Source organism: Plectropomus leopardus, chromosome 16 (assembly GCF_026936395.1).
Source record: "Plectropomus leopardus strain MGB_pleo_1.0 chromosome 16, ASM2693639v1, whole genome shotgun sequence".
Lineage (NCBI taxonomy): Eukaryota > Metazoa > Chordata > Actinopteri > Perciformes > Serranidae > Plectropomus > Plectropomus leopardus.
This window is the reverse complement of record NC_142191.1, coordinates 9,568,545-9,594,908: the sequence shown is the minus strand read 5'-3', so window position 1 is coordinate 9,594,908 and position 26,364 is coordinate 9,568,545. Positions and strand designations below refer to the sequence as shown.

Here is a 26,364-nt window from a genome sequence, read left to right as displayed (position 1 = left end):
CACACAAGCTAATTTTAACACATTGTCTCTCTGTCTGTCTCTTTGTGAGGTAAGGATCACACAGAGGTTATAGAGAAACAGCCTTCCCTCTGCGGAGTGTAAGCTAGTAATGATCTTAATGAGTTGTGTTTATGTCATGCCTAACACTTAGCTATACAGTCAGTGGCCTCATTAGCACTAATTCGGCAAATGGTGTATACAGTATGTGCTCATAATTAGGAGGAATGCACAGGGGAGAGAAACCCGGCACCGATTTTAAAGGAATAATCATTCCATAAACAGGCTCGGCTGCACTGTGGGTCATAATACACCATGAAGGGGACTGATCACAAGCAAGATACAAGCCTGCCATGAAGACTGCAAAGACACGAGCAAGAGGAGCAGGACTGACTTTGCACAGTCAATCCAGTGCATCTAATCAAAGGATTGGAGACTACGTGGTCTAAAACCCTCCCTGATAACTGCAACAGTGCATTAAGAGTGCATATTTTTCTAATAGGGCCCTTTCTGCAGCTACTCTGCTCTACAGGGCTCCCTTGGGTGAAATATAGACTGCTAATGATTGTGGTACAAGGGTACAGTTTGTACAAGTGCACAATTTGTACAAAAAAAAGAGGAAAGCGAGGCCATTGAGTTTGCAATGCTTTTTCTATGATGGGGAAGTCATTCAAACTAACTCATTATTCCGGTCAATTCAACAACAGAGAGCTGGACGCAGAGGTCCGGCACATCCACGGTCAGCTCCCGCACAGCCGGCAGCTTGATTCCTGTTGTGGCCGTGAATTGGAAAAAAAAACACATCTGCGATGACCACAGGCAATACAAAATGTCGCTAGATGTAAGCAAAGTGCATTTTTATCAAGCAAACTAGATTCTATTAGGGAAACGCTTTCATCTTTTCTCCTAATACACTTTCCATCTGGTGAGTGCTTCAGTAAACTTTATCTTTCCAGTCTGAAAACTGTCCACACTGTTTAGATTTCCTTCAGGTTGAATCTAAAAACAAATTCATGTGAAATATTATTTCTAATTCACTGACTCCAGCTGTGTATGTGGACTGAGAGTAAAGCATCTAAAAACAATTTATAGCGGAGATACTCTACTTAAGTCCTGCGGGCCAAATCTGGCCCCTGATAGCATGCCCGGTGGTTTTCCAACCATTTTATAATTCACATTAAAAAAATAAGGTGATTCACACTGGGAATTGTTTTTGTAATTTTGCTATATGTAAGGTGCCAGAGTGTATAAAACAGTGTCAAAATATCATGAAAGTGTCAGTGGAGGATCCCCCACAGCCCCCAGATAGTTGTCCTAGCTAAGCACCTAACATCCTAAAATCCCCAAAATATCCTGAAATCCTAGAGATGTTCTAGAAATCCAAGAAATGTCCTATATCCAAGAAATGTCTTCAAATTCTAGAATTGTCCTAAAATCCCAGAAATGTCTTGAAATCCTAGTAATGTCCTAAAATCCTAGAAATGTCTAAAAACCCTAGAAATGTCCTGGAACCCTGGAAACGTCCTAAAATCCTAAAGTCATCCTAAAATCCTAGAAATATGTATGGGGATGCTGTGACTGGCCCCTGGCATCCTGTCATTTTACAAAAGTGGCCCCCAAGCAAGGCAAATTGAGTTTCCCTGATTTATGGGCTTTTATTATGAAGGGAAATGTCGTAATGAGATGTTTAAGGAACTAAGCAGTTTTTCCGCATGGTGTCTTCTAGAGTCACTGTGTCCACAGCACAAGTGTGTACGTTTTAAATGCATGTTTGTGTGTGTGCAGCCAGAGTGTGAGTGATCAATACTCAGTGAGAGAATGGCGACTGCAGGCGAAGATAAATGGTTGAGTGAAAAATCTCAATCTCTCTCGTCAGCACATTGCTGTGCAGTGGGCTGCACATTCACGGCCACAATTACACCAAGCACGCAAGGACGCACTGAAACACTGACAAGTGCAGGTAAACAGAACTTAACACTTACATAAACACAAGGCTATTGTGCAATATGGTGTAAACACCACCAGCAGAACAATTACGGCAAAAGAGCGCCTCGATTTCGCAAATGAGCACTTTAGTTTGTATAATGAAAACTTCCAGTGCAAGCAAGTGGAAATCAGCTCATTATGCCTTGGGGAATAATGGAAACCCAGCATCCGTGTCATTGAGCCTGGTGCTGCTCCGTCATGCCTGGGAGCCGTAATCGGATGGGAAAGTAACAGTTAAAGACCTTGAAAGTCAATAGTGGGCAACAGAATCTTCAAGAGGCAAAAAGCTGCACGTTGTAGTGTGCTGTAGCCAGCATTGCAAGACAACTAAACAAGACTAAAAGGACAATATTTCAGTTCACTTAAAAAGCTACAAAATTAGATAATATACATGAGTAAACAAGCTACAACACCTTGAGTATTAATGTAATATTGTGAAAGATATTAGAGTGACTCTGGGACCGCTGGCTTATTTTCCCACAGTTTAAATACAAATGCTAAATGTGAATCAGCCTCAAGTTAACCACCAATTTTGGTAAATCTTCTGAGTAAAAATATTTAGGAATACATTTAAAGAGCATTTAAAGGATTAAGGTGATGCAGGGAGAGAGGTAGAAGAAAAATAATTACAATTCTAAATTAAATCTGGATCATTTTCATTTTATAATAACTTGGTTTACTTTCATAGTTTTGGTCATGGTTTCTATTGGTTTTGACACAGTATGCACACCAATGGATTACTCAGTTCTGGGGATGTGGCAATGTTGCTAAAATGTCTGACAGAGCAAAAAATCATGAGCAATAAAAAGATCAGGAAAGTGGCAAAGAAGTGAATGTTGTCCCAGATCATACTTAAAGGGATAGTTTGGGAAACCAGGAGCACGCCAACCACCAGCAACTGTATATCAGAGACAGACTTTACATAAGTATCTCATACAGCCACACTTCAAAAATCCCAAACTATCCCTTTAAGTACTTCTTAATTTGGAGGTAAAACCAGATTTCAGAAATAAGTCCTCATTGTGCAGGAAGTGTGTGTGTATTTATATCAAAACACGGTAAAACTGCAGCAGCAGGCCACCAACCCTGTTAGACGGTGATATTTGGTTGGATTTAGGTTGGGACATCGGGTGACCAAACTTAAATATCAGGACAATGTCAAATGCCAACATCAATTTGACGCAGAATACGGATGACAGATGGCATTGACATTTTGTTGGTTTTAGTTGGGTTGTAAAGTAACCAGTTTTTTTCCAAATGTCTCATACCAACATCATCTTAAAATAGAATAATGATATTTGGTCGTACGTATGGAGAACAAAGCAAACGTCTATATATCTATCTGACTACATATGTTTCTCTCAACACCTGACATTCTTTAAGCAATGTTTTTTGTTGTTTCGTTTTTATTTAACACGTTTATTTTTAATTTTTTTAGTCTCATTTACAGGAAATGTAAACAACCAAAGTCAAAAAACAGACTATAGCAAAAAATGAAAAGCTGCTGGTGCAACTTATTCAAGATTACTTACTCAAGATGTCACATAGTCAGTGAACACAAAAGTGCTGGTAAAGAAAAGACAAACACAGTCACTGATTATCTTTGAAATAGTCAATTAATGGGCCCCATATGCTCAAAAATTTATTGGATTATTTAGTGTTTTAGAACCATATTCTCTCCGTTGGTATGATTATGATCATTTCGTTGAGCCATTTCTGAAAGCAGAGGGGTGTAGGAGATTTCCAGCTGGTTAGAATCATCTTCTTGGCAGCTACCGTTCAGAGCATCGATGCCAATTGTTCCTCCGTCTTTGAGCAATGTTGCCACATTCCCAGATCTCTCACATGGTGAGAATTAGTATTTCCAATTGGCCAAAACTAATGATGGCTAAAAAAAAAAAACAAGAATAAACCTGTCAAAAAACTGTTTTCCTCTAAAGGGAAACTTCTGTATTTTTCAAACTGGACTCTATTTTCTGATGTTGTTGTCTCCATGTGATTAATGAGAACAACATTTCTTTAACTGTTCCAGTATTGACTGAGAGCTATGCAGCCGGGAGCAGCAAAACAGGCTGCGATGTAACACTCTGTGAATGTTTATGTCCATTTCAAGTGTTTTTGCCACTGACGGCCTCAGATTGTTAACAAGTGTCTGACAACTTATGAAAAAGATCCCTACAGTAACAGACCTTTTTGTTAAAAAGTGAGATCCTTTTTGTTTAACCAGAAACAGCCTCAAAATCACAGTCGCCAAACCCACCAGACTCCACTTAAATACACAGTTATTTTAGAGCCAGCATAGATTCACGTCTAACTGAGTAAATTGAGGGTTTATTTTAACCAAATCAGAGTTGGTGATTGGTGGAACAGTGGACACATGAACCAAGATGGTTTTATTTAGTGTGTGTTGATGTTGAATAAGGTGTGTTTTATGATAATTTTAAAAATCACTGTTTATATATAAATGAATTTGTTGTTACCATTGGTCACTTAGATTGAACAACACGGGAAAAATGGTTTCAAGTTGAAAAAAAAACAACCTGTATTTGTCGTTTAAGAAGAAGGGAGTCAGCGTGTTCTCGCTCTGTTATTGTGGGTTTCCTTCCACATAGGTTTTGTACTCTATGTTACTCTTGTGACTGTCCTTGACCAAAATCCTGACCTCAAAACTGAAATTAGTCCCCAGGCTACACTGTGGCTTCCCACTGCTGATAAATAGTTACAGTAGGAGGGTCAAACACAGAAGACACATTTCCCCCACAGAGATTAATAAAGTACAACTTAACTAATGTGCAACATAATGCATTTCAAACATCAATACACTGCCGCTGATTTAACTGGGATGCGTTAGTATGACTGCAGTTAAGAGATGACATTAATGTTAATGTTACTTTAGCTTCTGTCTCACACCGACTAGAAGGTCCACAGAATTGTTTAAAATCAGCTCCTGTTAGCTGTAATGACTCAGTGCAAATCGTGGTTCTGACTGCAAATCTTTGATGGTCTTGTTTCTTTATAGTAATTATACAAATTAAGTAATGACAGTGTTACACATGTTGTGTCTAAAATTTTAATAGTGACATTAGGAATGCGCCAATTTATCAGCTGCACATCATAATTGGCCAATATTCACCTTGTTGAATGTCATCGGCCTATCGTCAAATAAGATGACATTCACATCACATCACATCAATTTTGCGCTTAAAAACCAGAGGTGAACAGAATATATATATATATATATGACAGTGTAATGATGGCTGAATGACCTAAAAACTGTTCATTTTTATATAGTACATATTTCTTTGTTTCCCTGGCACAAATGGAGGAATACATGACAACAAAAACAAAATAAACAACATCATAAAACGTCAGTGTTGGCTATCAGACAAATTGTTATTTTAAACACTGGTAGCGGTATCTGCCCAGAAATTCACAGTCGGTGCACTCCTAACTGAAATGTGACACACCATCTTTTCTGAGGTAATTGAAAAATTTTTAATGCTTAGACAACAACCTGGTAAACACATTTTGCATGTGCTCAGCTGATGTAAAGACGTGGCAGTGCTGATTAGATAAGATAGCTAACAACATGATTGATGCATTGGAAAATCCTCCCTAAAGGTATATATATTCTAACACGTGGTAACTATGACACATTTTTACAATGGGGGTTGATGCTGAGTTTTATTGCAAGTGACATTTATAAATATGTATGTACTGTATGTGTGTTTAATGTGGTTTTTCTTATTGCTCTTTTACATTATGCATTTCTGCAATGGCTGTATTGTTTTTATTGTTTAAATCCTATATTTTACTGCTGGCTATTGTGGTTTGACAGGAAAGCATATTTAATTCAATAATTGATTCCTTCGCCTTGAGTTTCAATGTTTTCTTTGCAGGGAAATGTGTCGGCTCCACAACCTTTATTTCTACAAAATAGCGAGGAAACAGGCTGCTGATTGAGGCTTTAAAAACACATCAAACACCTCCAGTAAACCCTCAGAGAGTTGTGTTCCTATTTGCAACTGAATGACTCCGGTGTCTTGAGTGTTTGCCGTCTTATTGCTTAGGTATGAAATTATGTGATAGTGACAAGAGAACTGAAAGAGCGTGAGAGTTATTGAGACACAGTGTTACTGCTCTTCAAGTGGAGAGTGGGAAACACTGGGAGACAGCTTGACACACCACCACAACATACACACACACACACACACACAAATACCATACCCGCTGTCACACGAAAACAGATCTAACACTCGAACACACACAAACATGTTAGCCTGCAGTTACACACCACACACACACTAAGAAAAGCATCCACGCAAACAATGCTACATGCACATACATAAATAAAAAGGATAAAAACACATGCTTGCGTTACATGTTTTTCTCCCCCCCGATCTCATTTGCAATGCAAAGAAGGCACGTGCAAGAAATTTTGATACACGCACCCTGTCATACATATCTGAAATTAAATATCACACGCTGTACAATGTGTGCCCTTGAAAGATAAGAGAAGCGGGAGAGCTAAAGAAAGCACAAGAGAAATGTATAAAGTATGCAGAGTCAAGATAGCATTGTGGACGGAGAGGCCCGAGATTTGACAGGAGCGAGACAGGCCTATGGGGGGGAGAAAGACTCTCAACAGAGTAGAAAGAGGAACGATAGCAGAAAGGGCAACATAATGTGGACAGAAAGAAGCAGCGTGGAGACATATAAAAACACAACTGTCATGCCAACAAAGCAATTCATTAAACTGACAGAGAAAAAAATACAGAAGGGAGAGGAAAACACAGGGAGCACACAGTGGAAGAGAAGAAAAAATCCAGGAAAAAGATGGTGAATGTGGAGAAAGAAACAAGGGTGGAAGGGCTGAAAGGTTTTCCTCTCTCTTGCTTCTATCAGTGTTAGAGTAAAAGTTGCCACTGCCTCATCAATAAGAGCTGAGTGAAGGCAAGACCTGGAACACAACGATAACAAGCACACACTCTGGGAGAGAACACTAAAGAGGAAAAAATTCAAAGGAAATGACAGATATAAAAAAAAGCAGAAAAAATGAGCTAAAAATGAAGGTGCAACTAGCAAAGTGAGGAGCAGAGGAGAAAAAGCTGTATATATTTTAAGTTAATGGACTTGAACTTCACTTTAGGCAGGAGGTTGGGGAGTGATTACTGCCATTAGGTTGCAGGGAGCATGTGTGGGGATGAGTAGTGTTGAATATAACTTGTTGATGTGTGAGTGGGAGTAGCGCGAGCTGTAGTGCGCAGTCCTGACCTTGAATGTCAACTGGGACACACTTATCCACTTCTTCTGCTGGCCTCTTTCCCTCTTCCGCTCTTTTATTTCAACATTTTACCTCCCCTCCTTCCACCTGGGCTAAAACCCACGAGAGCCACGGTCCACTCAAGGAAAAGGTCAGAACCATTTCTTCTCTTATTCTCCACCAAGACACCCCTGCCGCCACTCTTTTGCTGCCACTCTCCTCTTGTTCTTCCTCATCCCACTTTTATATTCTGATCTCTTGTTCTAGTCTTGTTTTTCTCACTTTGTAAGAAGAAATAGAACATCTGAGAGTACGTTTACAAGCACAAAATAGTCTGTGTAGCCCTGCATACTCCAATAAACAAGCCAGTTATTACACCAAAATCTGTAAAAGTGGAATAGGTGGGATAGCTGCTGGTGCAATTTTGCTTCTTCATATAAGAATAGTTTTTTTTTAATCAGTTTCATATGGTGGTCGACTTGTTGGGCCATAAAAACATAGCTTTCCTCCCTCTTCAACAACGAAAGATCAGTGTTGCGATATTTGCGCATATCCAGCCCGTTCTCATTCTAAAGTTGTCAAATACTCCTGTTTTTGCAGTGTCTTCAGTATAAGATCCTATAATCCAAAGCCACCGTTTGCATTCGCATAAGAACCGTTCATCGTGTTATGATACACTGCCAGATGGCCGAACAGCAACTGCCATGGCAGCATGATACACGGACAGGCAGCGTCACTTGAGAACGCAGCCAGACAGAACCTGGTGCACCCACATGATACGCTGCTGGATGATATCAGGTTGAAACAGTGCCGAAAATGATGCAGTATAAGGAGCAAAAAGGTCCCTTGGTCGATGGATGGATCAAACAGACCCCCGATTGTCATGTGAGAGTCTGGTGATCACTTCCTGTCTGAATGTGATGGGCTTTTTTTTCTATACCTCGCTATGTGCCTCTTGTACCTAAATCTAACCATCCATGCCAGCATGTGCATTTGTTGGCGCACCGGCATTAGTTGCCATGTGCTTGTGCTGTCTAAACATAATCATGTGCAGTTCAATCCCACCATTTGCTTGGACTGAAAACACAGTAGCAGCATCCCGAACGTCAAAAGCAGACACAGAGGGATACCTAGAGTTTAATATGTAGACACAGAATTCCACTGCAAAGTGACATATCCAAACACCTGTTGATATCGAAGTCTTTCATCATGTTTAAAAGTAGGTGAGTTTCTCCCAACAGCCCAAAATGTTGGCTTTTATTTTGGGCATGCATCTCTACACCAGCCCTGAAAACTGTTGGCGGTTTGGTTTGTGTACAACACACAGAGCTGACTGTAAACGGGCAAGAGGCCATGTGTCACAAACTGTGGTAAAAACCCCAACTGAGACGGATATTCCAAATGCACTGTATACATGCCTAAATAATGCTATTAAAACTGAGTAATACTGGTGTATCACACGTCTTAATCGAAGAATGCTACATTTGGAAATAGGCCTCATTTGTAACATCTAAACAGAGTATGCTGTTAACATAACCAGCATTAAATTCAGAGTACTGTCATATTCTGAAAAATAACTAATGTCAATGCAGCCAATGTGACTTCAGCTTCTTATGGCTTTCATTGTTTTAGAAAATAGTATCACATTCGTGTCATCACATCACAATATCATCATCACAATATCCGACGAATACATTTCTTTTGACATTTACCCATGGTCGAATTTCATACAATCCAAAGAGTCTGAGAAACAGTCAATTATTCAATATGTCTGGCTGCTATAATTAAGACATCTGGGGAAATTAAATCAATTTCGCACGCAGACACACATGCAAAGTCATTCACAAACAAAAGCACAGACTCACATTCTAGGGCTGCTTTTGGATTAAAGCATAAATAAGTGGATTACTATGCTAATGTGTAAAGGGATAATAAGAGTTATTTTCAACCTGGGCGTTATTATTCCAGTTTGTTCTATTATCATGTTTGATTGTGTTCAGTTTCTTTCCTTTTTGTATTCTCACTTTGCCTCAGATAATGCTCTCTATCTACAAAGCTCAATGGTGTTTGAGCAAGTTAAACCCCCAAAAAGTGATTAAAAGTAATTTTTTTACACTCAGATAGAAGTGAAACCTGCCTATGATGATGATAATGACTATGATTATTTGCAGCTTTTCAAATTCACTGTCCCACAAGAATGACAGTCCTAAAAATAGTTGTGCAATTCAGCCAAACACTCTTCATTTTATTTCAAATTCTACTTGAGATTGCAAAGATTCCAAAGAGACTAAATATCTCAGAATGAACTGAAATAAAATATAAGTATATATGTGTATGTGAGTATATGGTACTGTCAGACAATGTGGAACAAGATGACTTTTCAACCACAATGCTACTTAAAAGCAAACATTACAGGAGAAAAGGTGTTACAGGGTTGAACGTGTGTTTACAGATTGTTTGCATTTCATTAGATACGTAAGATTAGCTTCAATAAGCCAGTTGGAAAGTAGAGTTATCACATGCTGTGTCATATAGACCTAAAGTTATGTAAACAGATTGATGATGTTGCTTATTTTTGCTTCATCTCTTGAATTAATATTGCTAAATGGCTTAGTATTGGTTAAGTGCTATGCAGACGACACGCTCATTTATATAACCCTAACCTGACTTTTTCCAAAACTGCTTAAAACAGTTTTTAAAAAATGAGGTTTTCCTGATGGGCACTAGATCACCCATTAACTACATATTAATACTGGCAAAAATATTAATTCATCAATACTAACTGCGAATATTTGAGTGATTTCAATACTCATTTTCCGCAGAATCGATACAACGGTTACTGGTGTGCTTTCAAGCTCTCTCTTATTGCTAATGTGTACTACAGTCATTCTGTTGTTCTCTATTACTAACCAAACTAAGACATAGTTGTCATGTTATAGCCTTTTTGCTCTCAGTGTCAACACCCCGCCACCCCCCAAAAAAATCCCTTTTTTCTTGAAAATGGTATTGAATACTGAAATTATTTAAAAGCATTGTATCAACCCTAGAATTTCCAGTATTGTGACAGCACTTACACATACATTTACTCCTCAGTGATAATAGCCAGATTTTTCCATCCTCTCTGGATTATATGTTTAATAGTAAGCACTCATTATTATTCATGTATTATTATTATTAACTTTTCAAGACACAACATTCTGGTCATGGAAACAATATTCAATATAAAAGTATTTGAATGTCAGAATATGTAATAATAGTAATTATGAATTTATGATTCATCCATGGTCTTGGTTAGGTACTTTCAGAGGCCTCAGAGTCCCTAACTGTCTGCATGCAAACATGTGAGAAGCATTTTCCCACATCAGTTTCTTGTCACTCTCACATTGACTTCAAAACAAATAATTTTAAATTCTAACACAAATAGTTTTACAAATATTTTGAGCCAATGCATATAAGACAATAGAAATATGTGGTAAATGATGGTATAATTCATTGTTTATAGGGTGGAATCGCTGCTGTATTCAGGGCATCAACTTCTCTTTTAATATTATTTTTGAGTGTTGTTTAATATGTGGGGCTAATTGTGGGTTTTAAGTATATTACTTGTACAAGTATTGTTTGTTTCTGTTTGCATCTATTAAAGTAATGCTTTCATGTTTCAAGACTCTTGGAAGAATACCCCATTTGGTTCAAAGAGATATTAATGAAACAAAATCAAATCATCACTGAAAGGATCCATGGCTCAGCCCACTGTTACCTCTGTGATTTTGTAAAAAAGCCATACGCACCCTCCTACCTGCCTTCACTCTGCTAGTTCCTCCAGCAACCCTGTAGCAGACTTAAAAACCATGGGCGGTGCAGTGTTTTGCCGCGGTGCCCCTGGCTGTGAGATGCTCTGACCAAAGAGCTAAAAATCTGCACTGAGCTTCTCAGGTTTCAAGAAACTTCTTCAAAATCCATCTGTTCGAAGCAGATCAATCTTGGGGGTTTGCTGCTGAAGCCACATCTTTAAACTTTTGGATTTTTATTTATTTATTTATTAAATCTGTGTGATAAATGCCTGCTGTTTGTTGGCTGAATCTTATTATGTCTTCCTTTTTATGTTTTTATGGTCATGTTAATTTGTAGCATTTCAGGTTAAAAAATATATACAGAATTTTCTATTAAGTGCTATTCATGCCACTTTCGTAGTGAAAATTACAAGACGGATGGAGACTCTGACACCTCCTACCTTTGCATTTTATCCAATACCTCCATTCATGCAACCACCCACACACATAATTCTTATTCCACACTAACCTGGTAAAGAGTGTGGTTCTTGTCCTTGAAGCAAGGCATGAGGAGTGAGTAGATCTGCAAGGAGTAGTAGTAGGCAGCCAGCTGGAGCGACAAGGCGGAGTGACACTGCTTCTCAAAACACTTGTTGGCGTCCAGTACCTACATAGATGGATGGCAAGATTTGAGTGAGAGAGTTTGCTGGTGGTGGGAGAAAAAGAGCAAAATGCAAATAAACTCCACTTCCTTCCACTACTGAAAAAAACCTTTTACAGTTTAGTTCATAATGTCCAAAACTAAGCACTTAAAAACCAAAACAAGTCCAGCATTCAGTAGATCAAACCCTTTGTTCATCGTATTAAACCATGCAGAACTCACAGTTTGTCAGTAACGTCAGCCTAATCCAAGTTAACAAGCTCTCTAGGAAATGCACAGTAATATTCACTCCAGCAGTTTACTGTTTCACTGGAGATGCAGCAAGTGTTAACGGATCAGTTCACTGCCGCCCCCAAAAGAAAAAAAAAAAAACATATTATGACACAGCCAGCCTCATCAGGCAGCTGGCTGACATATAAGGTATAAAGTTGATTTAGTAGTCATTTTATGAACGTAGTTTTAGAGGGTGACTGTCTTAATTACGCTCACCTGGACCTTCCAGTAAAAAGCTGGCCCAGGTGTTAACTTGTCCTCTCCCTTTCTCCAATTGATATCCACCCTGCGTTGTTGATTTTGGTTTTGCACCTTCAACACCTCCACAGCACTTTACTCTCGTAAAATTAGAGCTTTTTTCTCATAAAATTCCAAATTGAATCTCGTAATATTACGGGTTTATTCTCATAAAATTGCAACTTTTTTCCTGCAAAACTATAACTTCATTCTCGTAATGTTACAACTTTTTTCCTCATGATATTACAACTTTATTCTCGAAATTATGACTTTATTCTTGAACTCTAACATAACTTTTTTTAACATGGCCCTAATCCTCTGTCGCACTTTATGGACAAGGAGAAAACATTAAAGAAAAAAAAGGAAAAATTGTGTGCAAGATTGTGAATATGATTGCATGAACTGTTGAAACAGAAATAAAAACTAAGAAAAAAATGCACAGTCTGTTCCTGACAGCAGAGACAAGGTCGACAGGGGCTACATGTTGCAGTGTGTGAATGTTTGCTTACTTGAGGGAAACTATGTGAGATACGGCGTGTATTGTTGCTATTACATATCATTCGCCAACTTAACTGTGGTGCCTTTTAAGTGCGACTTTGATTTGATGCGCTGATGATGCAAACTGTTGAACACACCAGCTCATATAGAAATGTTGAAATAAGTAAAGGAGTCACGCAGCCATTTGCAAGAATCCCACTAAAACACTTATATCACCAGAGTCTGTTTGTGTGTGTGTCTAAAATAAAGCTCTGTGTGTCCACCTACCTGAGGCAGGGCCAGTAAGTAGGACAGAGCCAGCATCATGTCCCTGGGAAATGCATCATTGGCCAGCTGCAGCAGAACTGGAAAAGGATGGAGGGATGGAGAGAGAGAAAGGGAGATAGGGGGAAGAAAAGACTTTAACTAAAGCACTGAGGATTAACAGCCAACCCTCCCCTCTTGGATCAGTTTCATCCCACGTTTGTTGAATACAGACGACAGTGCCTGTCAGAAAACACCTCTCTGCGGGCCAGACAAAAGAGAGAGAAGGTAAAAATAGAGGAGGGATGAGAAGAAAAGGGGGGAGACAAAGTCAAGAAGCATCATTAAAAATCCCCCCCAGAGTTCTGGGATTCTGTCCATCTTCTCGCTGGGCTATTGTGTGCGTGTTTGCATATGCTGTGTACAAATTTTGGCTGGTTGCGCGTGCATGTGTATGGATTCTTGCACAGGGAGTATTCATTATTCAAAGAGTAAGTACATGCCCACTTCTAATAAGTGCTTTCCAGATGAGTCCAAACTTCATCTAAGTGCACTTTAAAGTTGAATCCCCTGAATGCCAAATTAGCCTCTGCATACTGACAGCAAAGACAGGCAGAGGAGATTGATTATGAGAATACTAAAATATCTTTAACTGGTTTTGACTTTTCTGTTTGAACCACTGATCCGGTCGACTTTGAATAGGTAAAAAAAAAAAAAAAAAAAAAAAAAAAAAGTTTTATATATAAAGCAGCCAATTTTATACACAAATTGGCACTGTAGATTCAAGGTGCTGTACAGAGAAATTAAAGTAACACAATTAAAACTTAAAAACAATGCATTTTATGGAGCAAAAATTAAGAAAAGTTAACATAGTCAGCATGAATAAATAAAAAGATTTTAAATTCAAGTAATAATACAATGATAATCATGCCTTGGATTGTAAAAAAAAATAGTTTAAAGTGCTTGAGGACAATCAGGTTTTCAGTATGGATTTAAAAACTACAACAGTCAGGGCTTTTGAAAGAATAAGTAGTTTCTGGCTAAAGGTCATACTGTCTTCAATTTATGTGCCTAAACTTTAAGAGAAAATGATGCAAATGTGTGCCCATGGACATGAGCCAAACTGAAACTTCAGAATACTTCTGCCAATTATGCTACCCACCATGGCCAAGCATTAAGCCTCAACAAAACCCCAAAATGTTTTTACAGTCATTCAAACATTTCCTCAAAATGTTTCCGTCCTATATGGGAGTTATATGTGCTGCCGCCGTGTATTACTCTGCTATTTACGTGCATTGCATTGCCGGATGGTATGCATCAACTCGGCATGTCAAAATATCAGCAATTTAGAAGTCAATACCAATACCTGTGAAATTTTCCAATTCTCGATACCCAATTTTGTATGGCAAAAAAACAAAACTTTTTAATTTAACTTTAATATAATACAAATTGTATCATTGATCCCTAATGACCCACCTCAAATGCAAAGTATTAGTCTGTGTGGTTTTATAATTTTGATAATTAAATAAAGCCTACAGTATATAACATGTTCCCCAATTGTTGTTTTTGCACTTCTACATGCAAGATGTGACGGTTTGTCTGTTATTCGTCCCACCCCTCCTCCACTATGATTGGACTGCTGGGTAAAAGGTGACGTGTGTTTTCCGCAAAGTTTAACATTTTCAACTCTGCCGCCCGAAAAAAATGCTAAACATGCAGCTCTCATAGCAAAGTGGATGCTCAGCACATCATTACGCTGCTGGTATTTGTAGCATAATATAAATATTCAGCACTTAAATTGCATTGAATAAAAAAATAAATAAATAAAGATATATATAGAATAATTGAGGTGGAGCTGCACTGCAGCCGCATTCATTGCCATCTTCCACAAGTCGTTGCTCCACAGTGCTGGTAGACGTTCTTCTTTTTCCTTCAGTGTTTAACAGGAGACTTGAACACTTATGGGTGTATATGCTGCTCATCAGGTCTGAAGAATGGCATCCCCAATGCCAACAATACTAGAGAAAAACAATAACCGTCATGTTGTCGACTTGGTATCGAAGTATCTATTCTGATGACGTCCCCAGTGTGGCTCAGGGGTTAGAGTGGGTCATACACTAACTGGAAGATTGGCGGTTCGACACCCAGCTCCTCCGGTCTGCATGTCAAAGAGTTTCTGGGCATGAAACTGAACCCCAATTGCTTGTGACTGTGTGTGAATGTTTACCAGGTGAGCAGGCGGCACCTTGTATGGTAGCCTTGGCCGACAGTGTATAAATATGTGCATGCATGTGTGTGAACAGGCTGCAGCAATATACCAGTGTAGTATAGTATACTGTGGTATGAAAATTAACGGTTATCATACCGTGTACATTTACTTATCTGCGGTATTGAAAAAAGTGCAGCTTTAGTTTAGCTACTAGTTTAGAGACTATTTACTTTCATTTGAAAAAAATGGTTTCAGGTTTTAATTACTGTAATAAAACGTCTGTTTAACATAAAAACCTCTGTCTTTTTCATTCCTTTAAGGGTCATTTACCAGATAATAATGACAATAATTCTGTAATACCATGATACCGTGACACTGCCATATTTTCGGAGACGATTATCGTACCGTGAAAGTCTTCATACCACAGCAACCCTAGCTGCGTGTTGTGTATAAGGGCTCGGAGTCGTTGGAAGACTACAAAGGTGCAATACATACGCAAGTCTAAAGTAATTTACCATCAACAACCTCAAACAATCGAGCATCTTCCTCCTACCGACTCATTTGAGCACACTTAATTTTGACATTTTTCCAATGTCTTTTAGTCGAATACACACTCACAAACAGCTTAGAGTTAGTACGCAATATGGAATTGGGACACTCATGTTTTCAGTGCCCCAGAGGCTGATGGGATTTGGAGTCTATACAGAGCTTTGGGCACAGGGAGGGACTTTTGTCCCAAACTGCTGGCCACGAGGCCACAACAGGCAAACATACGAATGCAAACTCACATAAACACAGACGGAGACACATACCATTATGATTAAAAGTAAATGAAGACCAAACACTGTAAACACAGACTCCCTAAGTTAATCACTCACTTACTCACTCACTCACTGACTGTGAGGAAACAGTGGGAGCGGGCGGAGAGAAGCAGAGGCAGACAGAATCACTTTGTAGTCTCAGACCCAAGGAGAACAAAAGCCTGTGTTGGTGATAAGAGCCTGAGACAAAATGGAACAGACAGAGTGGAGAAAAGTGGAGCATGGACACTGGGAGAGAGGCGGGGGCAAAGGCAGAGACAGATCCTGTAGAACAAAATGCACACTAATATTCATATGTGCACACACAGGCAGATACCTGACACAGGAGGTTCGGAGTGTGTGAGTCGAGGGTGGGGGAGGTGGAGTGATGCGCCAGCTTAAAGAGCCATAACAGCTCTCTTAAGGAGAGTGCCCACCCTCCTCCTTTTCTCCTGTTTTTTTCTCTCCTCTCCCCTCCTCTCCTACCCCCCGGGTTTCAATGAGCTACACCTCAGAATGAGCTGATTACACGCCTCTCTAAAGCTACTGATACCATCGGGACAGGAATTACCAGAGGGGTAAACACACACACACACACACACACACACACACACACACAGAAGAGATAACCCTGACTTAAAAGCATACAGTATTTCTGCTTGTGAGGGAGAGAGGAAAACAGGGAGAGTGATAAAGAGACATCGCGGAGAGGATTGTGTGTGTGTGTGTGTGTGTGTGTGTGTGTGTGTGTGTGTGTGTGTGTGTGTGTGTGTGTGTGTGCGTGTGCGTGTGTATGTGTGCGTGTGTATGTGTGTGTGTGTCTGTTTGCCTCCACGTACACACACGCCTGCTCCTGTGTCAGCTAAATCGGGCACATTGTTAGCGGGATGGTGAGACAGTGACTTATTACTATTTCACCTGTGCAGGCAGTGTGAAAAACAACTGATTACGGCCTGGTCAACATGCGACCAATGGCATGCTGCGTGTGTGTTTATGTATGTGTGTGTCTCCATCTGTTTCACACCAAGTGCTCGGTTTATGCACCTTACTCAGCTCAATCCCATTGAGTCACTTTCCACTTGTGTCATCATTAATTACCTCCAGCTTATCTGGGCTAGGTGAAAAATCAATATTATTATTTTCTTAAAGGCCATCTCGTAGTCTGTTTTTGAGGACAGGCAGTGTGGCGGGCCGATACGCGAGTCATTAATCGAAGGTTGTTATCGGACGCGGTGCCGTCCAGAATGCCTTTTCTTTTTCTCGACACGTTGTGCTCAGCGGCGGCTCCGAAGGGAAGGTGACTTTTAAGGAGAGAGATATTAGTTTGAATGACAACAGCAGCATGGATTTGGTGGAATGTGTGTGTGTGTGTGTGTGTGTGTGTGTGTGCATATCTATGCATTCGCACTATGTGGTCAAAGTGTGCACCTCGCCTTCCTCTATGTCCATGTATTAGTATTCAAACACACACGCACACACGGACACACACATGCATTTGCTCTTTATTTTTGTAGTGGCATTGATTTTGGCGAGCGGCTGCGATCCATCACGCAGCGTGGCCTTGATGTTTTGACTTGATGCTATCTCTCTGGTATCGCTGCAGTGACGCATCATTATTTACTGTTGCCGTGGGTATACATTAATTAATCAATGCGAGGCTATTGTTCCCATGTTGTCCCCCCTCGTCCACCACGTATGGGCTCCCTGGCTAGACAGATGAGGAGAGGAGAGAGCAGGGGGAGGAGGGGGAGGGGAGGAAACCTCACTGCACTTTCTGCAAATACCACACTTCACTAAGACGGAGCATTAACAAACAGATCGAGTTACACAAAATACACTCAACCTATCTTTAACACTTAAAAAGCACTTTCAAAGTGGGCCAAATCTGCCCCCCAATCGTTTTCTAATTTACAATAAAAATAAAAGGCTTCACACTGGGAGCTGTTTTTGTATTTTTAGTATACATAAGGTGCCGGAATGCATAAAACAGCATCAAAATAGGGCTTGTTTATCAAAAAAAGTGCCAGTAGAGGATCCCCCATACCCCGTAACAGAGGTCCTACGTAAAGCCCCTACTGTCCTAAAATCCTAGAAATGTCCTAAAATCCCCCCAAACATCCTAAAATCTGAGAAATAGCACTCCCCCAGCTTATAAGTCTTTCGCAAATAAAGGTTTTAAAGCATCTTCTTAATTTAAAGATATGAAATGTTGCAAAAGGCCCCCGAATCTGCAGCACCGCCACGCAAGTGGCAACCGGAAGAGTTCTGGAGAAGTGCGGATCAGGGTTGGGTTATAAAATAAATGCCTGAAACTTTGATATTGGGCTGTCTGACAGAAAGGTAAATCAGTAAAAATGTTCTCAATATAGCTATTATCTAAACTATTATATAATATATAAAGTGCTGCTCATCTGTCAACAGCAGCACATTGCTTAACTGCCGTGTCTGTGCTTCAGCGTGCTTCTCCAAAATGAGAACGTGCTGACTGACATCTAAGGTATATAAAAACCTTACAAAACCCCACAAATCCAAACTATCCCTTTAAGAAAAGGGCCACTCTATACTTTCTGTGTCTGTGTGTATCACATCTGTTTCTGCACGCTTACCCTCCGTCGCAGGAAACAGGGTTTTTCCTTCAGTTTTGGCCTCAGCCAGTTTCCCCGTCCTCAGCAAAACCTCTGCAAAGTTTTCCTGAGGCACATCTTTGTAGGACGAATACACATCTTGACTCTGTGAGGAAGAACGGAGGAGAGAGAGTGATGAATAAATACCGATCGCTGTACTGAGGGACTCCCAACAGTTGGGAGAGCAGATCAGAAAATGACACGCAGAGATGTGATTAAGGTGACTGAGCGTCTTAATTCCCAGGGATCAGACAGACGAGAGAGGGAGTAAACAAATGAAGTTCAGAGCTAAATAAAGCCTTTTCAGACGGCGCCTTTTGATAATTCATTTATAGGATTCTCGTACGAGTTATTTCTCAAGTGTCTTAGAGGTGAAGTTTGCGCTCTCGCCGGCCTCGGAGCGATCGCTTTGACACACAATGTTCCCTGTCTATCCACGCCGCTCTGGCTCTATCCATCTTTCTGTCTTGTTGTATTTGTCTCTCTTTCTCTCTCAATCAGCCTCTCCTCCCTCCCTGCTCCCTTCATTGGAACTGTTAAGGTAAAAACCAATCCCATTGATCAGCCGGCTCATAGACAGATGGACGTGGGGAGCCATTATTGGTAGATGGATGATGGAAGATGGATGAATGCTGGAGATGGAGCGGAGGAAGGGATTTGGAGAGGCCTATTAAAATGTCATGAGAAGAGATGTATCGGCCTTCTCTGTTTCCTCTCGCGTCCACTCTTTTAGCTATCCACATGATTTGTGTCTTTGAGTAAAAAGCCCAGTCATAGCCCAGGGCGACCATTTTCTAGGCATAAAGGTCAAACTACTCCTTTTCTTACTTTTGTTCTTTTCCATAACTCCTTCTGCCGACATCCTTTTCTTTGGGGATTTTTATGCTCTTCATCTCTGCTTCTCCACCTAACACACAGAATTTCTCAGTATTTTTTGGTTTTGTTTTTTTTTTATCACATCTCTGATTTTATTCGCTGTTATTGTACCATCTTTCTTAAAGAAAGGGTTCCCACATATTTTCATGGACAAAATTTCAAAAAGATTCTGTGATTTTTCAAGGACCCCATTTTTTTTCTTGCTTCACTTGCACAGTGTTTTTTGTAAACTGTAAAATGAATAAATGTATGTGTTGGTAAACAAAACGTCACACACAAACAGAAACGCTACATCGACAAAAATTAAATTTACCGTTGTGTTATATTACGTGGACATTATCTCTACTTTTTAAAACTTTCAGTGGTTTTTTTTTTTAGGTTTTGGGTTAGGGTTAGGGTTAGGGTTAGGGTTAGGGTTAGGGTTAGGGTTAGGGTTAGGGTTAGGGTTAGGGTTAGGGTTAGGGTTAGGGTTAGGGTTAGGGTTAGGTTTTTCATGACTGTGGGAACCCTGTAAAGGGATATTTTGCAGATTTTTGCAGCCATGCTGCCACCACTGACACAAAGAGTACAGAGGCCGATAAAGAGACAGCCCCGTCTCTCTCTCTCTCTCTCTCCCAAATCCCAAAAATCCCATCAAATATAAAAATTACTCAGTGCTGATCAAATACAAATCAAGAGTATGCTCCTGCACTGCCTATTTCTCTCCTAATATGTTTCCAGAAACATATTTTAGGGCCCTGTTTAGCTGTAATAGCGAGAGTTCAAGAAGTGGGCGCCACACCTAATGCCTCAAATGTTTTCGGAAACATCTTTCATCTTAACTGTTTAACTGTAATACAAAACTGTTTGTTACCAGCTGGCCGCCAGTTTTTCAAACAGACGACTTCAATTTACGTCATCCATGAGCAGGAGCATTTAATGGTGTAGTTTACCGTGGTGCATTCTGGTAGATGTAGGTTTCCTACCTTTTGAGCAAAGCGAATGCCACAGTACTTTTTCTCTGTTTTCTCTGGTCATGTAACATCGATTTCAAAAGTATTTCCATCTTTCTACTGTAGAGACGGCCTAGTTTTATGTGAGGATCCTCTTTATATCAGTGAAATACTTGTTCAAGTTTATCCTCCTTTTTCTGTAAAGATCTCCCAAATTGCTTTTGGCATTAAAACTACTTAGTCTGAAATCAATATTCATTTTGTCTCAACACTGCTTTTGAAGGAATTTATAAGTCATAGGAGAAAAAAACTAATTAAATGCCTTTAAGTTATAAACCTACTCAGGCATTTTTGCGGTAATTTAAGAAGGTGGCCTGGGGTAGAAAAAAAAGGAGAAATAAGGACAACAGGGATGCAGAAGGAAGAAAAAATAATTTTCTTTAGCTGCTCACCAGGTCTACATAGGGATCATCAATGAGTTCCTGATAAAAGGGGCTACAGCCTTGACGCTGCAGGTTGGAGTTCTCACACGCCCCTTCCTGACTGGTGGCTCCTGCGTCGTGACCCTGAGGAGCCATCAAAACATCATTAAACTTTCACAACATGCCCACAGCACTGTCATCTCTCTCTGTCCCACAGCTCGCATCCTCTACGTTTGTCTTTTTTTTCTCAGAAACTCGCGACCACGAGCCGCCCTCCCAAATTGCTGCTGAGACCAGAGACACCATCAATCTCCAACCCGGCAACCACCACGCCAGCCCAGCCGCCGGCAACCCGCCATATATTGAAATATTCAATAGGCAGGCTAATTAATTATGCAAGAGATGAGCTGTTGGATTGTTGTTTTTGACTGAGGCCTATGAAGTCTGTGCGTGTGTGAGGTATGGGGGCAGACGTGCAACCGTCTCTTTTCATGCACACACACAGTCAAACACACATATGCTGTAAGGGACTCCCCGAAAACTTGGTGTTTCACCCAGATGGGCGTGGATTTTTGGGAAGCAGCAGTGCACGCTTCATTGAGCTCCGTGACTGTCTCAGCTTGTTAGTGCACGTTCATGCTTTATACAAAAACATGAATTATTTTGGTTTGATGAAAAAAGAGAATGTGGACTGAGTAGCAAATTATGGGCTTGTTTTATTTCTAAAACTCGGAAAATTAGGAAATTGGACAGAAATAATACACAACTGAGAAGGCATACATAATTATACTATTCACGTTTGCCTATAATTTGCATATTTGGCCTCACACGTGGACACACTGAAATTGATAGTCTGCCTTGCAAACTTGTTTGGGCATCTATTGATACAGGACGCTTCACTGATATTTGAATAGAGAAGCCCAATCTGAGTAGATTTTTTGTTGCTGGACATGATCTAATCCATTTAAATGTCCATTTAAATGTATTTTATTACTACTTAACTTTACATGTTTTCAAGAATAACGTTATCATGGTAATTGTAAGAATTTATCAGCGGGAGGCGTGAGATGTCATGAAAATTTCATATCAAGATTATCCTGACTAAAATAATTACAATTGACCATATTATCCTGAAAATCAGCAAAATATGCCTAAAATTGCACAAAAAAATACAGGAATCCCTTCACATTTTGTAAAAAAAATGTGAATGTCCTTTTTAGGAAAAAAAACTAACTAATTTCAGAAATTGCCCGAGTACTACTGCCCTGTTCTCAGCAACAGTTGGATCATCTACGTAACAATTATGTTGTGCTCCAGTGGAGGAAACAGAGCGCTGCAGTCAGACACTGGTGACCGTTATAAGTGGGGACCAGCGGAGCAGCGAGACAAGGCTCTGCACCTGACCAGAGGAGGAGCCACTGCTCTCGCCCTCCTGCTGGGACTCCACATGCAGGTCGAAGGTGGCAGATAAGCCGGATCTGAATCTGTCCACGGTGGGCTGCTTTGCCATCAGATATAGAGACATCAGTAAATTTCAAACTCAGGTAGTCGCATTAAATAGCCACCATTTCTGTGTTTTGGTACAGTTGGTGTTTACACCTGAGGCGTACTTTACCAGAGTACAAATGAACCGTACTGGAGACCATTTCTCAAGTGGACTCGGGTCAACAGTGGTACATACTGTTCACACTAATCAGTCGATCTGGATTCTGGGGTCAAATGTACTCTGATCCGGGACAGGGTCCCTGATGTGAATCTCTTTGGGTGCCGCTGGACATGATATTCATGATAATCTCAATAATGAAAATTTACCACAATCCAATTATTGTGATTATTTTTTATCGCAATCTGTGATAAAATCGTACATCATCGCATCCCATATTTGAAAATCTTCAGGGAAGTCTAGTCGCAGCCGTGCCAGCAGTGCAAAAAGCAAAAGCTAAATGCATATTCCGAAAACCAATGATGATTTTTTTTTTGAAAAAACATCAGTGTTTGGAGTTTAGGCATGAGGTCTCCTGTTGGTTTAATTTGGGGGTAAAGGCAAAGATTACATTAACAAACAACTTTTTAAGATACCGTTTTGCATTCTAATCCAAAACGTGACGTGATGACCCAATGAGAGCACAACAACACTAGGGTTGGTAAGGCACCGCCCCCTGGGTTAAATACAGTTTTTCAGGTGTCCCCATGCTGTGCAGCTGTGGAGTTAGAAACAAGCATAAAGCAAATACATCAGCAGTCATTTCTGTTATCATTAGCTGCTTGATCACGCCTTTTACTGCACATTACTGTTAATGCATCCATAAACACACATAAGTCAATACAACACATAAAAAGCACACACATTTAAACTGTCGAGTTAGTTTGTTAGTGCATTCATTAGAGACTTTATTGCCCCTGACAAAGAAAACTGTCCTCAGCTTCACAACAGATACAGAAACCAAAGTGTTCTTACGTGCAGCGGCCGGAGGTAGTTGAGTGAGTCCTTCCACCAGCGGTGGTCGCTGACAGCGGTCAGCACAGCCTTGGTGGTCAGTCCTGTGGTGGTCAGCACCTCCATGGTCTTGGCCGTAGTCCTGTGCAGCAGGTCGCCCGCTGTCCCCATAGGGGAGCCCGCAGAGGGAGCACCAGCCTGAGGCCAAGCAGGTGACAGCAGTGACAGGATGGACCAAAAAAAATAAAACAGCCACGTTATTCTGGTGTCTCTGCAGTAGTAGAGTCTTGAAATCATCCTGCATTAGTAGTACATAATCCTCTGAACACTTCTTTTCCTTACAAATGAAAACGCAGCATCAGAGGAGCTCTCTGATCGCTACATCTGTATTGTTATATGAGACCAAAGGACAAATTTGGAGCTGAGGCCTCTTGAGTATCAGTGTAACATTAGACATGGTTGTGTTCTGTATTTTTATTAGGTACTTGAGAGCAGAACTTCAATAAGGGCAGGGCTCTTTGTGTTTGTCGGTTTGTTTGTGCGTGAGGGAATTACAATATGCACAGTTCAGGCAGCGCAGAGACGTCCCTGCCCTGCATGAGGCACATACTGTGAGTACGTGAACACAAAATGTGCCAGAAGTCACACAGGGAGCACTCGGTGGTGTAGCGCTGCGTCACTCTGGGTCAGAATCATTACACAAATAACTGTTTAACTCTCATGATGGTGAGGATTACACAATCAAATGTCAATGATTACTTTCTTGACACACTTTGAAAACACAAACTGCTACTTACTTAAGAGTTCAACATTTTGGGGGAAATTATTTGCTCTCTGACATAGAGGTAGATGAAATAGATACTACTCTCAAGTCTGTCTGTCAAATATAAGGCTAAAGCCAAAAGTGAGATAGCAGTTGTAGTAAACAATATTTACATACATTTGTGCTTCTTGTTTACTACTACTACTTTATTTCTATTTTTACATTTATATTTTTATATACTTGCGCTTTTACTTTTTTTCAGTTCCACAGAGTCTATAAAAATATAGATACATAATTTCAAGTAAATGATAAGCTATTCAAAGCTTGAAAATAGGACATGAAATGACTTACAAAGTTTACACCCCATCAATTATTTCTGATTCTGATGATGGAGATGGCCAAAATGCCAAACTCTGGGCTCTAAAACGGAAATCAACAAACCAGTGGTTGACGACACAGTAGCTATGTCCATTATTTTATACGTCTGTGCTTCCAAGCTTAAATTAATCTGGCACATAACAGTGTATTACAGTGTATAAAATCATATGTACAAAATTTTAGTAACTGGATCAAGCTGTAAAGGGATCAAACGGAATATGTATAAGTTAAAAAAGATGTGTTTTAAGGTGAGATTCAAAAGTTGTCATCATGTTTAAAATCAACAAAAAATAATAATAAAAAAACAGTGCATTGTAATGTGAATTGCAGTCTTGGGTTATGTCTGAAAGCGTGCCACTGGTTTTCATGGTATGTTGGTTATTGCACAATTGAAAAGGATTTTAAAACCAAATTTAGAGGGCCAGTGAGCTGGGGCCAAATCGTTTAGTGCCTTTCATCAATACTTTATTTGGCAGGGGATTGAGGGTCAGCGAATGAAAGGAGCTCAAACACACAAACACTCACGATGTTTGTAAAAACAACACACACAAATAAATAAAAATGCACCTCCAGACTGCACACACACACACACGTTGGGGTTTAAATGTACTTGAGTGAGGAGTAGGGACATCAATACAACGATAAAATGACAACAGACAGTTTCAAATGAGCACTCATCCACACACAAAGGGGATGCAATGCAAGTCATGAAACATTAACACCCACTCAAGGCATCGTAAAGCTGGAGGTGCTGAAGGGGGAGGAGAAGGGGAGGCATTAATAAACCAAGCGAGCTGAGCAACCTTAACACTAGATTTACACCTCATCAAATATGGAGCAATAGGAAAACACACAAACCGAACGAAAGAGACACACCCACACAGGAATAGTAAAAGAGACAGCTACAACTCAGAAAAAGAGCAAAGCACATTAACATACTGGGGAGAAAAAAAAAGCATATGGAGAATAATAGCACACACAAACCTTCACAGAGTCGGTCTCATCGGCCTCTCGCCCACTCTCAGTAATAACAGGCTCCATTTGATAGTTAACTGCCTGATACAAAACCTAGAGGACAGAAATAGGGAGGAAGAAGGAAAACAACAGATGAGACTTGTTATGTTATTATACAACTTGCTAATTTTTTGCAGAACAACCTCATTGGATAAAAGTATTCATTTAAATTTGTGGTTATAATTGCTGCTGTTAAAGGAGAGAGCTTTCACTGTGTTGCTCAAAAGATAAAAGAAAAATTATAAAAATTGAATTAATTTTAAATTTAACAATGTTCGGTTCTGATAAGATATGACACATTAACTACACTGAATTTGGATTGTTTGTTATGCTAGGCTCGACTCAGTATTCGTACCACTAATTAGCAATTAGAAGTTACTAATTATGGTTCGGCTGTTGACTGGGTCCCTCAAATTACATGTTATGATTTTTGGTTTATTCATATCATTATTTTGCATAGTATTTCCCAAATTTGAGGTTAGTGACTATTGGCACAAAATACAGGTATTAGTTCTAATTGTAAAAAGTAGAAAAAAGTACATACACTGATCTTCATAAACTTTATTTACAGCAAAACCGTTTTGTTAGATTGGAAACTTTCTCATTCCTTAATGAGGCCTCTGTTCCACTGTTCAGGAAACTGAACTTCTCTCAGTCTATGACATAAATATTCATCAGATGTGTGTGTTTATATAGAAATACATATTCTTGCCTTTGTCTATACCATCATCCTTAAGCAATTTCTTAAGATTCTTAATTCCCGAAAGCATTAATATTATACTAGACAGATCAATCAGATTCACCTTTCTTGTCAGTATTCCCTCCCCAATATGAATATACAGATATGATACAGATATACATATAAGTGTTTTATCATTACAATTTAATTCATGATGTAAAATTATTTCCGGATGTGCACAGTACTGTGCAAAAGTCTCAGGCCACCATAGATTTATTTAGTCCATTTGTATAAGCCTCTGG

The 26,364-nt window shown here is 39.8% G+C and overlaps 1 protein-coding gene across 1 annotated transcript in view; it reads right to left on the bottom strand.

Moving 5' to 3' along the window:
• The window catches only part of nbas (NBAS subunit of NRZ tethering complex), a 221,937-nt gene that overhangs the window by 102,674 nt on the left and 92,899 nt on the right, over positions 1-26,364 (bottom strand). The window contains exons 36-41 of the mRNA XM_042503247.2: positions 25,354-25,437; positions 23,250-23,426; positions 20,822-20,935; positions 18,544-18,667; positions 12,953-13,029; positions 11,546-11,683 (exon numbers count right to left, since the gene is read on the bottom strand). Coding sequence (XP_042359181.2) covers positions 11,546-11,683; positions 12,953-13,029; positions 18,544-18,667; positions 20,822-20,935; positions 23,250-23,426; positions 25,354-25,437 — 714 coding nt within the window. The remainder of the gene's footprint in view (positions 1-11,545; positions 11,684-12,952; positions 13,030-18,543; positions 18,668-20,821; positions 20,936-23,249; positions 23,427-25,353; positions 25,438-26,364) is intronic.